This window comes from Sorex araneus, chromosome 5 (genome assembly GCF_027595985.1).
Source record: "Sorex araneus isolate mSorAra2 chromosome 5, mSorAra2.pri, whole genome shotgun sequence".
In the NCBI taxonomy this organism is placed as follows: domain Eukaryota; kingdom Metazoa; phylum Chordata; class Mammalia; order Eulipotyphla; family Soricidae; genus Sorex; species Sorex araneus.
In genome coordinates, this window is record NC_073306.1 from 100,585,241 (window position 1) to 100,600,252 (window position 15,012).

The 15,012-nt window shown below is 41.4% G+C and overlaps 1 protein-coding gene across 1 annotated transcript in view; it reads right to left on the reverse strand.

The window, feature by feature from the left end:
* Positions 1 to 15,012, reverse strand: part of CCDC6 (coiled-coil domain containing 6) — a 133,704-nt gene that overhangs the window by 16,682 nt on the left and 102,010 nt on the right. The window contains exons 4-5 of the mRNA XM_012934496.2: positions 6,443 to 6,546; positions 4,548 to 4,708 (exon numbers count right to left, since the gene is read on the reverse strand). Coding sequence (XP_012789950.2) covers positions 4,548 to 4,708; positions 6,443 to 6,546 — 265 coding nt within the window. The remainder of the gene's footprint in view (positions 1 to 4,547; positions 4,709 to 6,442; positions 6,547 to 15,012) is intronic.

Here is a 15,012-nt window from a genome sequence, read left to right on the forward strand (position 1 = left end):
TATTAGTGAACAGAGCTCTCTCTAGATTGCAAGGAGAACAAGGGAGTAGTGTGTGGCAGGGGAGGGGGTGGGGGGACTTATTAGGAAAACCAGCCAGCCTCAGGCTCCTTCTAGGCACTGTCTGAGATCCCCAATTTCAGATAGCCACTGAGAGAAAATGGTCACACTTGCTCATATACCCATGGTGCGCCGTGATGGAGAAGGCAGGCCGGCAACCAATGGACCAGAAAACCTAGTGATGGTTATGGCTTGTTCATAAAATAGAAACTGACACCGTGTGTAGGTGTCACTTTCAGGAAATTTCAAGAAAGGCTAATCTTTGGTGTGCCTGTGACTCTGCTTTCTCCCCAGGCACAGTCTTTCTGATTCCGAAGGCAGGCAAACGCCAAGTTCAGATAACACTCTTGAGTAGCCTCTGCTGACAAATACCCCTTCCTGAGGTGCTGCCACTCAGGTTGGGGTCTCCTAAGCTAGTGGGGCAACTGGAGGGGCAACTGGATCCAGCCCAACCAGTCACAATCTCTCCCCGGGAACAGGAAAAGTGGAAAGGACATCCTCCAGCAGCTCTGAAGGCTGCTCTGCTTGAGCTGTGACAAACTTTGGCCTTTTGAGCTTCTTCTGCATGATTCATTCATTAATGGCAAAACACCCTATCTGAATCCTTTTCTGGCTTCCTTAGGTCAGAATCATTACTAAGTAACCAAAATAACCTTGAAACAAAAGGTTAGTGCCTCCCCTCCTTCACTAGTTCCTATTTCTGCCAAATAACAGGTTACTGCTACAGTCCAGGTTTCAGAAAGAAGCAAGGGGCAGAATGTCACACTGACCCCGTCTCTTCCCTGACGAACTGACCCTACTTCAAAACAACCAAGTCCAAGAAGTTAGCTTCATTTTTTAAATACTTTTATGAAATTTATGGTCTTTAGCAGATGTCTTTTAATAGTTCATGATTTCCAAGGTAGCTTTAGTACAGAATATCTCAAAGTTTTAAATAACCTTATTGTAGAAATTCAAATAAAGACACCAAAATTACTAAACACTATTATGTGCACAACACATTAAATTCCTCAGTTGTTTTCAATATAGCCAGAAACCCTGCTGTCTAATCCAGATGCAAAAAATCTTTTTAATTGAAGGCATGCTGGGAAAATATTTACAAAGTACGCTTTTAATATAAACGATTTAAATTATTTCATCTCAAATATGCAAGTGCACATTTTTCACTAGCGCTACAGGAAGCACTAGATTGGCCTCTTGGATTATTTGTTGTTTCTAGAACTAGAAGAGAGGCTGTCAGTCTAGCATGCCTTTCTTTTTGTAAATGTGAACACTTCAAAGGATAGAGATTCATGAAGCTTCAAGAATAATTGAAGAGGAGATATCATCTTTCAAAGGAAATGGCAATCCGTTAGCATCTGGGGAAGTCATCAGGGGACCCTTAAACAATAATCTATAGAAAAGAATGTCAGTCGCTCGGAGTGATAGCCAGAAGACTGTTCCCAAATTTGCCCAGCATGCAGAGACCTGGTGGGAGACACCAGGCCCACTTCCCCTGAGCATTATGCAGGCAGAGATGGCTGATATTACCGAATCTTGGATGCCCTCTGCTGGCACACGAACCAGGCCTGATTTCCAGAGACTGGGTTTACTTACACCAGTCATGCTCTTCTCTAACAGTTTCTTAGGGCTTAGGGGAATACAACTTGTTTCCTCTGTCACCAGACTTCTTGCAATATTTGGTCAGGGATACTTACTGTCAACTAAGGGTGACCTCCAGGCCGACTCAAAAGAAATGGTTCCCAAACAATGCAGAACTGGCCTAAATATCTTAGGTTCTCTTTCGAGTTTATAGGTAGAACACAGCAATATCCACACCCCTCCCAAACCAGGCAAACCCAAGTTTCTGAGGAGGAGGCCTCTCAAGCACAACAAAAGCTTCCTAGGGTATTCTAATGTTCAGCCAGAACTGAGAAGAACTGGAAGAGGTTCAAGTTCATATAAAGTTGAACTTGGAGGCACTGGTCATCTGGCATACAGAGGCTGAGGCTGATGAATGAGGGAAAGTCTTCCAGGAGGATACTGGGAACATTGGTGGTGGACAAAGTGCACTGGTGGTGGGATGGGTGTTTGATCATTGTATGATGAAAACTCAAATATGAAAGTTTTGTAACTGTATCTCACAGTGATTCAACTGCATTGTAGCACTGTCATCGATTTGCCCGAGTGGGCACCAGTAATGTTTCCACTGTGAGACTTGTTACTGTTTTTGGCATGTTGAATATGCCACGGATAGTTTGCCAGGCTCTGCCGTGCGGGCGGGATACTCTCAGTAGCTTGCTGGGTTCTCCGAGAGGGACGGAGGAATTGAACCCAGGTTAGCCACATGCAAATGCCCTACCCGCTGTGCTATCGCTCAAGTCCAACAAAAAGAAAACAAGAACTTTTCCTTAAATGTTTTGAGAAATTGTTTGCAAATACTGAAGCCCATCAGGCTTATCTGTGTCTAGAAAAAAACAACAACAAAAAATATGGGGTCAGAGAGCTAGTACAGTGGGTAGGGTGCTTGCCTTGCATGTGGAATAACCAATTCCATCGCCAGCACCCTATATGTTCCTCTGAGCACTGCCTGAAGTGACCTGAGTGCAGAGTCAGTAAAGCCTGAGTTCCACTGAGTGTGGCTCCAAAACAAAAGATTCACAGGATTTTGTTGTAGAAACTTATTTGGGTTTTAGATAAAATAATGGGTTCCATAGACATCCACATCCCAGTCTCTAAAAAATGTGACATTATCTTATCTTGCACAGCAAAAGGGAATTTTTCAGTGATTAAATTATGAACCTAGAGATGATGCATGAGCTGAGCGTACAAAGTGACAAAAGCGAAAAAGAGACATGATGGGGTGGGAGTGACACCTATGTAGGGAAATGAACCAGGAGTGAACAAACTCAGGCTGTTTACAGACTGGGAAAAACAAGAAGACAAATTCTCCACGTGAGCCTTTTATGAGAAATCAGCCCTAGGGTTATCTGGATTTTAGTCCTTTGATTTTGGATTGAAGACTTCCATAAAAGCAAAATCATTAATCTGGGTGTCATTGAGTTACTAAATTTTGGACGTTTTCTTCTGAGCATTCTTTTGATTCCAGAGGCACTACTGGATTAGAATTTACAGTAAATTTCAAAGAATAATTACGAATAGCCTTGTAATTTACGGTGATTCAAGAAAAAATATATTTAAGAAAAGAGGGGCTGGAGAAATAATATAGTGGGTAGGGTGTTCGCCTTCAATGCGGTAAACACTGGTTCAATCCCAAGCATTCCAAATGGTCCCTCAAGCACCGCCAGGAATAATCCCTGAGTGCAGAGCCAGGAGCATTGAACATTACCAGTGGGGCCTCAAAACAACAACAATTAAAAAAAAAAAAGCATAAAAATAAGAATCCTTTTGGCTGGAGCCATAGTAGAATGAGGAGGGTATTTGCTTTGCACGCAGCTGACCTGGGTTCAATTCCTGGCATCCAATATGGTCCCCCAACCACTGCCAAGAGTAATTCCTGAGTGTGGAGCCAGGACTAACCACTGAGCACTGACAGGTGTTACTCCCCAAAAAAGAATCCCTGAAATTTTAAACGTATATTCTATTCGACCTAGCAACTGCACTTCTGGAATTTTTCTTGAAGGTATGCTTTGTTCCTGCACAGGTATCAAACATATTCAAGTGTATCTACAGTGATGGTAACTGTGATTACTCAGCTCATGCAAATTTGGAAAAATATATTGAAAAATAAGTAATTCTAAGAATGGGGTCAGGGATGAGAAGTGAGAGGAAAATTTAGTTTTTTTCTCTCTAGCTCTTACTACAAATTTATATGAACAAATTTGAGCTTAGAAGTAGAAGCAAGAGAGATAAGCAACTGCATAGACTTAAATGTGCAGAAATCCAGTTCCTTTGCCAACTCAATACCTTAATTTCTCTAAAATAATAAGCATAAATTTCAAAAGCATTTATGCTTCAAGTGTCATGAGCCAGTGTTAGCTCCTATTTAGGACGAAGGAAAACAAGCACTCTTCCTTGCCACAAGGTCCCAAAGAGCTCACTGAGTCTCCTGCCCACTGCTGTCAGCACACTTCTAGGAAATAACACAAAGAAGAATTTTTTAAAAACCTGTATTTCTGGACCCTCCTACAATTATTTGAATTGCTTTTCTATTTCGGTAATCTGCATGAATTATTTCCCCTGCTTTACTTTAATACTTTATTTTATTTATTTTAGTTTTTTAGGTCATACCCAGTGATGCATAGAGGTCTTGGCTCATGTTTTCAGGAATTACTCCTGGCGGTGCTTGGGAAACCATATAGATGCTGGAAATCGAACCCAGGTTGGCCGTGTGCAAGTCAAACACCGCTGTGCTATTGCTCCAGCCCCATATACTATAACACTTTAAAGACATAATCTACACCAGGATGATAGACATGTAGATATAAATGTGCTTTTGTGACTAATGTACTAATTCTACTGACAGATCAGCAAACCCGGAAGTTACATACGTTGTAACTGTGCGGCTCTCAGTTGTTTCTTCAGCCTCTCCACCTCATTCTTTAAAAACCTGATGTGACGCATCATGTTTTCTGGAGAGTCAATCTCCATGGAGATGTCTCTAGGTGATGGGGGAGCAGAGACCGGCTGGTCTAATTTTTCTTGCAGGATTCTTCATGAAATAAAAACAAAATCCAACAATAAAAAGGGTTGCCTTAAAAAGACAAATCAACATACTATCTGGAGGTTTTAACAGCTAAGCTCTTATTAAAAGCTAGAAGTCACAGGTTTGCTAAATACTTCGTATTGGTGACCTTGACTTTTGGTCACCTACAGCTGGTCAATGAAGTCGTTCACTTAAGTGACCATAGATTCTGAACATTACTAAAAACATCTCTAATAATCAGACCTCCGATTATTATGTCTGGAAAATGGCAGGTACTCAATTACCTGCTGACTTTGATAATGGAATTTGATTATACATTTTCAGTTGAAACTTTTTTGAGTTCCCTTTTTTTGAGAGAGATATAGCTTGAAGAAACATGGCTTCTAAAATTCTTTCTTTAAAAAAAAAGTCCCTTTTCTTTCTATCAACACCAAAGGAAAAATATTTTTTTTAAGGAAACTAAAATTACTGGGTTAATAATCAATGGTTCTACCTTCACCAATTATCCCTCTTTTGAACCACATAAAATTCTTTTATATTCAGTAACTTCTGACCTATAAACTGAAAACAGCCCATCTGTTCAATGTAATAATTTGGTATTAGTATACATAAAACTTCCAACTGAGTTCTCACAGGAAAGATGATGCCACAGCGCTCTACACCCGCTTTTATGAATCACTGGGGATCTGCTTAGTTTTGGTTTTAACTTTCTACTTTTGAATCTGCCCAAGTCCAAGCTGTGAATTCCCTTTAGGTCTACTCTTTCTGAGAATAGTATGTTAAGTATTGCAATAGTCCTTACATTCATCATGATCACTAGTTCAGCTATAATAATGCAAATTAGTAGCACCTCAATGATACAAAACATAGATGAACACTAGTTTTAATTGCAGGGAGGATCCCAACAATTATATGATTGCTTCACTTTTCTTAATGCTTACATCTGTATTTTGTATTTTGTCATTCTAGAGATGAATTTTTAAAACTTCATGTTTATTCAAATCAGATACTTATAGTGAAAAAATTTTGGCAAGCAAGAGATCTTGATAAAATACTTACAAAATATTTTCAAGAAATTCCCTTTCTATACCTATCACATATATCCTGTATATTGAACACCTCTCTGGTATTCTTCAAACCCTGCCCTATGCACCCAATTATTCAGAACCCAAAAAAGGTCCAGACTGCATCTTGCACAAAGGAATTCAAGAAATGCTTGTGGTTAAATAACATCTCACACCCAGGCACATATACTAAATACAAAGAATCCTAGTCTTAAAGACTAGTTTATCTTTATAACAGGTTTTAATGCATACTAATTTTTCTATTAATAGCTCAGCTTTCCTAATGAAGTATGTTCAAGACCAGTGTAATAATACTCCATGATAAATATCCTAGGCACTTCAGAAAACAATCATGCAAGCCAATTTAATATGATGAAAAACTGAAAATACAACAATCTTTCAGAATAATTCAAAGGTATACTACAGCACCTTAATTAGTTCTGTCATAGTCTGAAAAGAAATTCTCCTAGGGCAATTAGAAAAAAACACAGAAGGGCCCTATGTATAAAGACATCTAGCTGAGAAGACTTCTTGATTTGCAAATTTAAGCAACATGCATTGGCCAATGAATTTAAAAGTCCCTTTGATATACCTCTGTCACACCCCAAGCAGAACCACAGCCTCACCCCACACCCAAACCACACACACCCAGAGTGAACAGCAAGGCTAAACAAACCGCTTTTCAGCTTCAAGTTTATCCATCCTTTTCCAGAGACGATTAACTAGCGCTTCCTGTTCTTGTTCCAACGTATTTTCAAGGTCTATCTTCTCTCGTCGCAACTAAAGGAAGAAGAAAATGTTTCACTGAGCAACAGCAGCCACATCCACTTCAACTCTGTTAATTAGATTTTCTGGTGGAACCAGGAGAACAGTGAGAGAGAACTGGGGAGGAGAAAAAAGGGCAATTTTCTTTTTTTTTTTAATTTTTTTTATTAGATAATCACTGTGACGTACAGTGTGAACTTTTGTGTTTGCACTGCACTCATACAGTGATCGTTTACCCATCCCTCCACTAGTAAGGGCAATTTTCTTAACTGGAGAAAACTGCGGGAGGCGGGGGGGGGAGGAAGTTGGGGAAGGACAATTTTCTGGCACAAACACATGAACTGCACCTAGTTTTGAGACTTTAATTAAGAAAATTGGGGAGGGGGGGAGGGATGTTGGGTTTACGGGTGGTGGAGAATGGGCACTGGTGAAGGGATGGGTTATTGAACTTTGTATGGGGGAAGCATGAGCACAAAAATGTATGGATCTGTAACTGTACCCTCACGATGACTCTCTAATTAAAAATAAACTAATTAAAAAAAAAAAAAAGAAAATCATGACAGGTTCTTTTTTTTTTTTAATGTTGAAGTTTAATTGTTGCCCGATACATGAATTACTTTGTTTGACTGGGTATTTAATCAAGGCACAAGCAAAGTTTTCTGTAAGAAGGCTTGGGGTGTAATCAGCTTCCTAGGACCTATTTGAGTTTGCCTATCACCCCATCCATCCCACCTCCCCATAGTGGTCAATAGACCAGACCACGGATACCAAAACAACCAGAAAGGTTATGTTACCATTGCTATCAATAACTCCTAAACACCCAGAGACAATTCTCCACACCGGCTAGTGTGTGCTCAGAAATATTACTGACGATACATAAACATACATGAAAACGATAAACACCCAATTCACAATACTGGTTACCTCTGGGGCTGAGGGAAGAAGAGAATTTTATTTGGAGAATGGTATATGTTAGAGAGGGAACCCTAAACTGCATTCTACTTTACCAAAGTGAAGCAAACCTAGAAATTTTCATTTATTCAATACTGAATAATATATAATATAGTATTGGCAAAAATACAAACCACTGAACACTAGGGCTCTTTGCAGGAAACTTAAGAGCCAGAAAGGTCTAACCTCATGGAACATATACTTTGGTGGGTCAAGAGAGTGAATAAAAGCCGGAAGAATGGTACAGTAGGTAGAGTACTTGCCTTGCAAGCAGCCAACTCGGGTTCAATCCCCGGTATCCCATATGGTCCCCTAAGCACAGCCAGAAGTGACTCCTGAGTGCAGAGCCAGGAGCAACCCGTGCATATTATCAGGTACAAGCCCCCCCAACCAAATAAAACAAAGAAAAGAGAATGTATAAGTTATACACTTCAGTAGGGGATGATAAAGGGAGGGAGGGAGGAAGGGAGGAAGGGAGGAAGGAAGGAAGGAAAGAAGGGAGGGAGGGTAAGGTAGAAAGTACAATGACAATTTCACAGTGATGGGTAAATGGTTGCGTTGTCTCCTTCACTCTTTGTACTTGTATGTTTTAGGTATTAAATTTTAAAAACTTTTTTTTAAAAGAGAAATATAATATTACTGCTCCTATGTTGTCTCTATAACCAGCAGTCATTTAAGTTTTTGGTTGCTATTTTAGGGACCTCTCAATCAGTGCTCGTTGGACCCAGTAGTCACTCGCTGCGATCCTCAGCCAACTCGCAGCCCAGCGGGTTCAGTGTTCGGGCCCAATGGAGTGGAGCTGCCTGAACCAGTGGTGCTGAGGAAAACCAGCCCTACACCCCATGGTGCTTGAGGGACTGTGCTTGCTGGGGTTCAAACTTGGGTCAAAAAACATGGCAGACAATGCACAGCTGACCACTGTGCTATCTTCCCCACTCCACAACTGAGTTTATAAACAAACTTTGATCACACAGCTGCAAACTTATCAAAGTAGCAAGTTTCACATTTGCTTAGTCAAAGAAGTAAGCCCATCACTGATCAAAGATAGCCATATAGGAGGCAAGGAGAAATTAATACATGCTTAAAATGTGGCTCTTTTAAGATGACCAACACATCAAATACCAGAAAACACCACAAATACAATTTTATTTTTACACCAAAAATGTTCCCCTTTCTCAAATTATGTTCAGAATGGGCTTAGTCTTAGGCCACATAAAACTTAAGACAGAAAAGAACAGCCAGCATTCCAATTCCAAGGAGGCCCCAAGAGAGCCCAAAGGACAGAGAGATTTCTCTATTGTGACAGGAAGAGTAGGCGAAAGGCAGCTCCCTGACAGCCAGCAGTGACTCATGTCACATCTGCTGTCTGGCTTCGAGTAAGTTGTCTGGGAACCTAAACAGCCAGGACCTGGGAGGAAATAATGTGACGAGCAAGTAACGATCAGACCTGAGTTTTGTGGGAAGAGAGTACAAAGTCTTGGAGTATATATGTGGAACATGTTTTCCTATGACAACATGATCTCTAGGTTTTTCTTTTCTCTTTGTAACATCACCAAGATAGTCACAGAAATGAACGGCTGTCTGAGTAAAACACACCCCATAGCTCTAAGTACGTTTGTAGCCACTATGTTAGCAGAGATTCTTATGATTGTGCTTTTTTCTCAAAACAAAACAAAAATAGGTATTTGGGGGCCAGAGTGATAGTACAGGGGCTAAGGTGCTTGCCGTGCATAAGGCTGACCCAAACTCAATCCCCTAAATCATGTATGGTCTCCTGAGCACCACCATGAGTGAGCCCTGGGCACTACCAGATATGCCCCCAAAATGAAATAAACAAAACCTCAGGCACTTAAAGGTATTTGGCTCAAGATTTGTGAGCATAAAGTATATGATCAAATACTGGGCCAAACACCTGGGCCCAACCTCAACTCCATCAGTCATAAAAACAGAAAACGCTGGGGGTCCAGAGTTAGGAGCTTACCTATGAAAATAATAAGCATTTGACTTGATTATATTGTTAAAAGGTTTATTTTCCTTATTTACATATAGTCATTTGGCAATCACAAACTGGCTCTTACTGATTTATTTTCTGATGATTCTATTTGCCATTTCTTAAAAGTTGTGTTGGTTCAAGCAATACAAAGTCAGTTTGCTATGTGCTGAAGGGGGCTGGTCAGGGAGCAGAGAAAATGGGACTTTGGTGGATGGAAGATCATACTGGTGGTGATGGAACAATTAAATGCCTGAAATGACTCTATACTGAACCACTTTAAATCAGGGTGTTTTTAATAAAAATGAATGTTAAAAAAAATAAAAAGAAAATGCTGAAGAATCCAGAGAAAGAGTACAGGAGTTTAAGACCTCGCCTTGCATACAATCAGCCCCATATATGTTTGATCGACAACCTAAGTCCCCTCAGCACTGTCAGGAGAGAACCCTAAGAGAACAAGAGAAAGTCTTGAGCATAGCTGGTGTGGCCCGAGCTATACCCCTCACTCTGCAAAAAGAAAAGAAAAAGCTAGGAAAACTGATTAGCACAACTTTGCTGCTTGAAAATAGGGAGTAAGCATGTCTAGCTCTGAATCTGTATAGAACAGTATAAACACGTGACACTTAGCAACTGCTGGGTCCTTGTACACTGCGATACTCACTGTCTCTGGACAATAGCTCTCCTTCTGGCCTGGGCCTCTCAGACAGAAAATCCAGAAGATTTACATTCTTGTCGCCAGCACTGCGTAATCCCATCAACAGCCAATATCCAGAGACTATAAAACTAAGCTCCTGGAAGCACGAGGCCGAAAAGCATCTTATAGTCTAGTTTTCCCTTTTGGAGAGCCTAGCAAGTTATGCAGAGTTTTCCTGTCCACACGGGAGAGCTTGGCAAGCTCCCCGTGGCATATTCTTATGCCAAATACAGTAAAAATGGGTCTCATTCTCCTGACCCTGAAAGAGCCTCTAACGCGGCACCGTTGGGAAGGACAAGTAAAGAGAGGCTGCTAAAATCTCAGGGATAGGACGAACGGAGACTTTACTGGGCCCGCTCAAGCAAATCGATGATCAACGGGATGATGGTGATAGTGATAGTGATTACATTCTTGTCTGTTTTGTTCTACCTGCATCCTTTGCTTCTAGAACTATGTCGGGCATGTTACCAATATGAAAAGGAAGACAACTGGCTCCAGACACTTATATCAGGGCTTCCTAAACTTTTTCCACCATGGAAAGAGAACTTTTTAAGCAAACACAGGTGTACCTGTATATAAGATAGTTGATCACGTCAATCATTTACTGGTCAGCAATCATGAAAGACATTTAATACACGCTACCAAAACTTTGTGCGAGTTCCACATTGTTACATCAGCATTTCTCCCTCAACTTTTTTCCAGCTGAGGTCTCCTTCCAACCTTGTTTTCTTCCTGTGGTTCCCCCTGACAATTTTCACCTGTGGCCCTTTGAGTATCTTCGGGGTCCGTAGTTGAGAAATGCTGAGTTATACAACTTTGTATAGGGTCACGAACCATAGTTTACGAAGCCAAGATTTGTTCTAAGCTATACATCATCAAATGAGGCACTTGGTTTGCAGTTTCATCTCTGCCAAAATTATTAGACCACTTAATCAGGAATTCTCTGATTAGCACCACTGAGTAATCTGCCCTACAGACCCCTGTCATCCCCATGGGAAAGTGACCTGGTAAAACCCATCCACATTTTCCTAGTAACTTCCTTATTCCTGCTATATATTTTTTGTCATTTTGTATAGCTCCTTTCTATGTGCTAAATGTAAGGCAATAAGATGTTTAAAATGTATTCAGATGAATTTTGCTTTTTTAAATAGAGCGATCAATAAATGTAAGAGATGGAAGACTTATTCAAAAGCATATGACCTAACATCACAGTCAACTGAAAATAAAATGTCAAAATCAGTTTTGCACGTGGAATGTGACTTTAAAGAAGAGTTCACGGGCAGAAAGGGAGAAGGGGGAGTGAGAAGTCATGAGACTCCTGTGCACTAAATGAGAGCAGGCGGGCACAGGGGCTCCTCTGAGAGCAACAATAGCTCCTGCCTACAGAGTAAAGGAGACATTCCTGAAAACCTTTTAGAATTCCTGTTAAACTCTGAAGTCTCTATGTTAACACATTTGGGCCAGGCTTTTTAGGTTCACAGTTTCCCCCCCTAAACTGAGCTTATACTGATGTACAAGAGTACAAATGTTTGTACATTTTAGGGGTACAATGTCACCACCCCACACCCAGTGCTAAAGTGCCGATATATGCCCTCCCTTGCTTCCTGAGCCCCGTGACCCCTTTCAGCTCACTCCTCCACTTCAGTAACCTTCATTCTGCGGACTAAGTCTAAGATACTGCTTTCACTGGATACTATTAATCCCCTATGTAAAAAACTAAAGCACGCCGAGGGGTGTGTGCACTTGCGGGCTCTCCGATCCACTCTGTCTCACCGCCCACATTCAGTGCCCTGGAACCGCTGTGTGTGCTGTCAATCAAGGGCAGGCAATGGAAGGAAGAAGGCCAAACTGGTTGCTCGATCAGTTTATTTCATTCTCTCTCTCTGCTTCTCTCCTGGCTCTCGATCTCTCTCAGGGTCTGTGGATCTGGCCCCCCAACCCACTCTTACAGTCTAGTTAAATCCCCCCAGCATGATGGGGTTGGGGCATACACATAGGTGTGGTCACAATCAATAGGGGTAAGGTTCCTTTCCCTCAGGGAATGCTTCTCCTAGGACTGATTCTCTTTCAGCAGGACGATCTACCCAAGGGCGGAGTCCCATGAGTGTGTTTCTCTTCTCCTCATCCAGCAAACATACAAGCATTTATAATATTAATCATTTTGTATGGACACAATAAGAAATGCATTAAAGCTTATAGAATTGCTCTCCTGGGGTCATTTCGATCTCAGACTACAGTGCTCAGGCCAGATCAGTCTTTCCTATCCCTAGCAGGGTCCTAGTCTCATCATTACTTTTGGATCATGACAGCATTTCTCTATGATCAAGCTCTTAACTTATAGTTAAGAATTAAGCACTTTGGCCAGGCCCATTCGATGTCAGGGTAGCACATAACTCACCGCTTGCCCTGGATCTGTCCTGTCCCTCGTCAGGACCCTGCTTTTGGGGTGCTAGGAACTGAGGGCAACTGAGGCTTAAGTGGAGAAAGCAGATGCCCGGGAATGAATAATATTCGAAGCCAATTAAGTCCCAAGTTACAAAAGCATAATATTATCTTCTTGTGTCCATACAAAAAGGACATTGCTTTAAAGTAAATTATTCAAAAGGCATAAGGAAAGGAGAAAGGCAATATTAACTTATAATATAAATTCAGTATCCTAGGAAGGTCTGACCTTAAAAATTAGTGGAGTCAGATTAGGGGGAGAAGCTGATTAACTCTTTTTGGGGAAGAGAGCATAGAGAAGTGATTACAGCTAAATAAAGGGATGGGAGAGATTCGGGAACACCTTGATGGGTGAGACTGGGGTAAGCCTAAACTCCTGGAAAAACTGGGACAAGCTACTCGTGACAAGGGGGGAGAGGACAAAGTAATGTCATCCTACATCCTACACCCTACTTTTATATATATATATATATACATATATATATACTACACCCCTACTTTATATAATGTATATATATACACACACATATATATAAAAGCCATATTTTAAAATAAAATTCCGAGGTATTTACCTTTAAAGGACCTGTTCACATATTTAACTAAAGTTTAACAGTGGCCCCAGACTTAGCTTAGAGAGTGGGACCTAGAAGATAGCTCATAGGCAAGAAAAATTTCAATGTCAGGCATCATTTTATAGTAGAGATTCCTAGAAGAAAAAGCCAGGCCTGATTGCTTTCATAGAAGTCATACATAATGTTCATGAATAACTGAAAAGCAAAATTATGACAAATTTCCTTCCCCATATGAAATGTGCTAGGCATATGGCTTTGAGTTGGAATTCACACACTCTAAGTCTCCATGAGAAGAGGGCTTGGATGAACTCTGAGGTCCTTTCCAGATCGGCCCAGTTTCTCCCTCCCTGCCAAGCTCAAGATGCAGCTGTCTTCAGGCTGATTAGTTCCGTCTTGGAGTTTTAGAGCTAGAAACAGCAAGAGAAATTATCTACAGCTATCCTTTTCAAGCTGAGGGAAATGGCTGGGACACAATGTGACGCAGGCAAAGTGAAAACCCCAGGAAGGGAAAGGTTATCCGTCACTATGGCAGCCTGAATGGCTGGATATGGTTCAGCTAGCATGCACAGATTGTGAGGAAAGCAGGATTTGGGGTAAAGCAGGCTTTGGTGCATGGACCTATCTCCTCTGCTAAGAATACTAAGGAGAAGCAGAGCGGGAGAACAGCTCATAGAATGAAGGACAGAGCGGTGAGCATGAACATGCAGAAATAGACGAGACAGCAGGCACATCGGAAGTGATATGTACATGAATCTCAGCTGCTTTTTGGCACCTATTGGTAGGGCTACCAGCTATCAATTCATCACCCACTCTAGCAAACTAATGCTTCCTGGGGCTAAAAACATAGCTTGCTAAACTATTTTTCTTTACTAATTCCATCCAGCAGGCGATGCAGGTGCCTCCACCGAGCTCAGCAGCAGAGTTGCAGGTATTTCATGCCATAGGCTGGCAGTACTGCAAGAGTTCATATTTTATTTTTAGCCTGTCTCCTCTTGCCTTTTGTTTGAAAAAACAGGCATTCTCATGGACACTGCAGAAAATACAAAAGAAAAAATGATGAACAATAATTCTTAACTTACTTCCCTTTGAGTTTGTTGACAGAGCTGATCTTCTACCTCCCACCCCCTTTTCACACAACTTATATATTTAGAGCTAAAGTGTATATCCTCATTCTGTCACTAAAGAAAGTAAATTTTCAGAACTTGGGTGGTCCAGATGTGACCAGTTCTCAAATCTGACATGTAAGTTTCCAGAGATGAATCAGTTCAGTGAGGCTGGAGCGATGGCACAGCAGGTAGGGCATTTGCCTTGCACGCAGCCGACCCCCTGGGTTCGATTCCCTGCATCCCATATGGTCCCCAAACACTGCCAAGAGTAATTCCTGAGTGCATGAGCCAGGAGTAACCCCTGTGCATTGACGGTATGACCCAAAAAGAAAATCAGCCAAATGACAGTTTTCCTGTTTTTCCCATGCCAATCTCCACTGGTCATATTCTCCCTACCTCTGTCCTAATAATATCCGAGCATTTCCCGCCTCAGTTTTATTGGAGATATAACTGACCAATAAAACTGTAAGACACATTAATTGTGTGGGGCTGGAGTGATAGCACAGTGGGTAGGGCGTTTGCCTTGCACGCGGCCGACCTGGGTTCAAATCCCAGCATCCCATATGGTCCCCTGAGCACCGCCAGGGGTGATTCCTGAGTGCATGAGCCAGGAGTGACCCCTGTGCATTGCTGGGTGTGACCCAAAAAGCAAAAAAAAAAAAAATTGTGCATCACAACGATTTGACACACAAATACCTGAAAAGTGACAGAACAACCACACCAGGC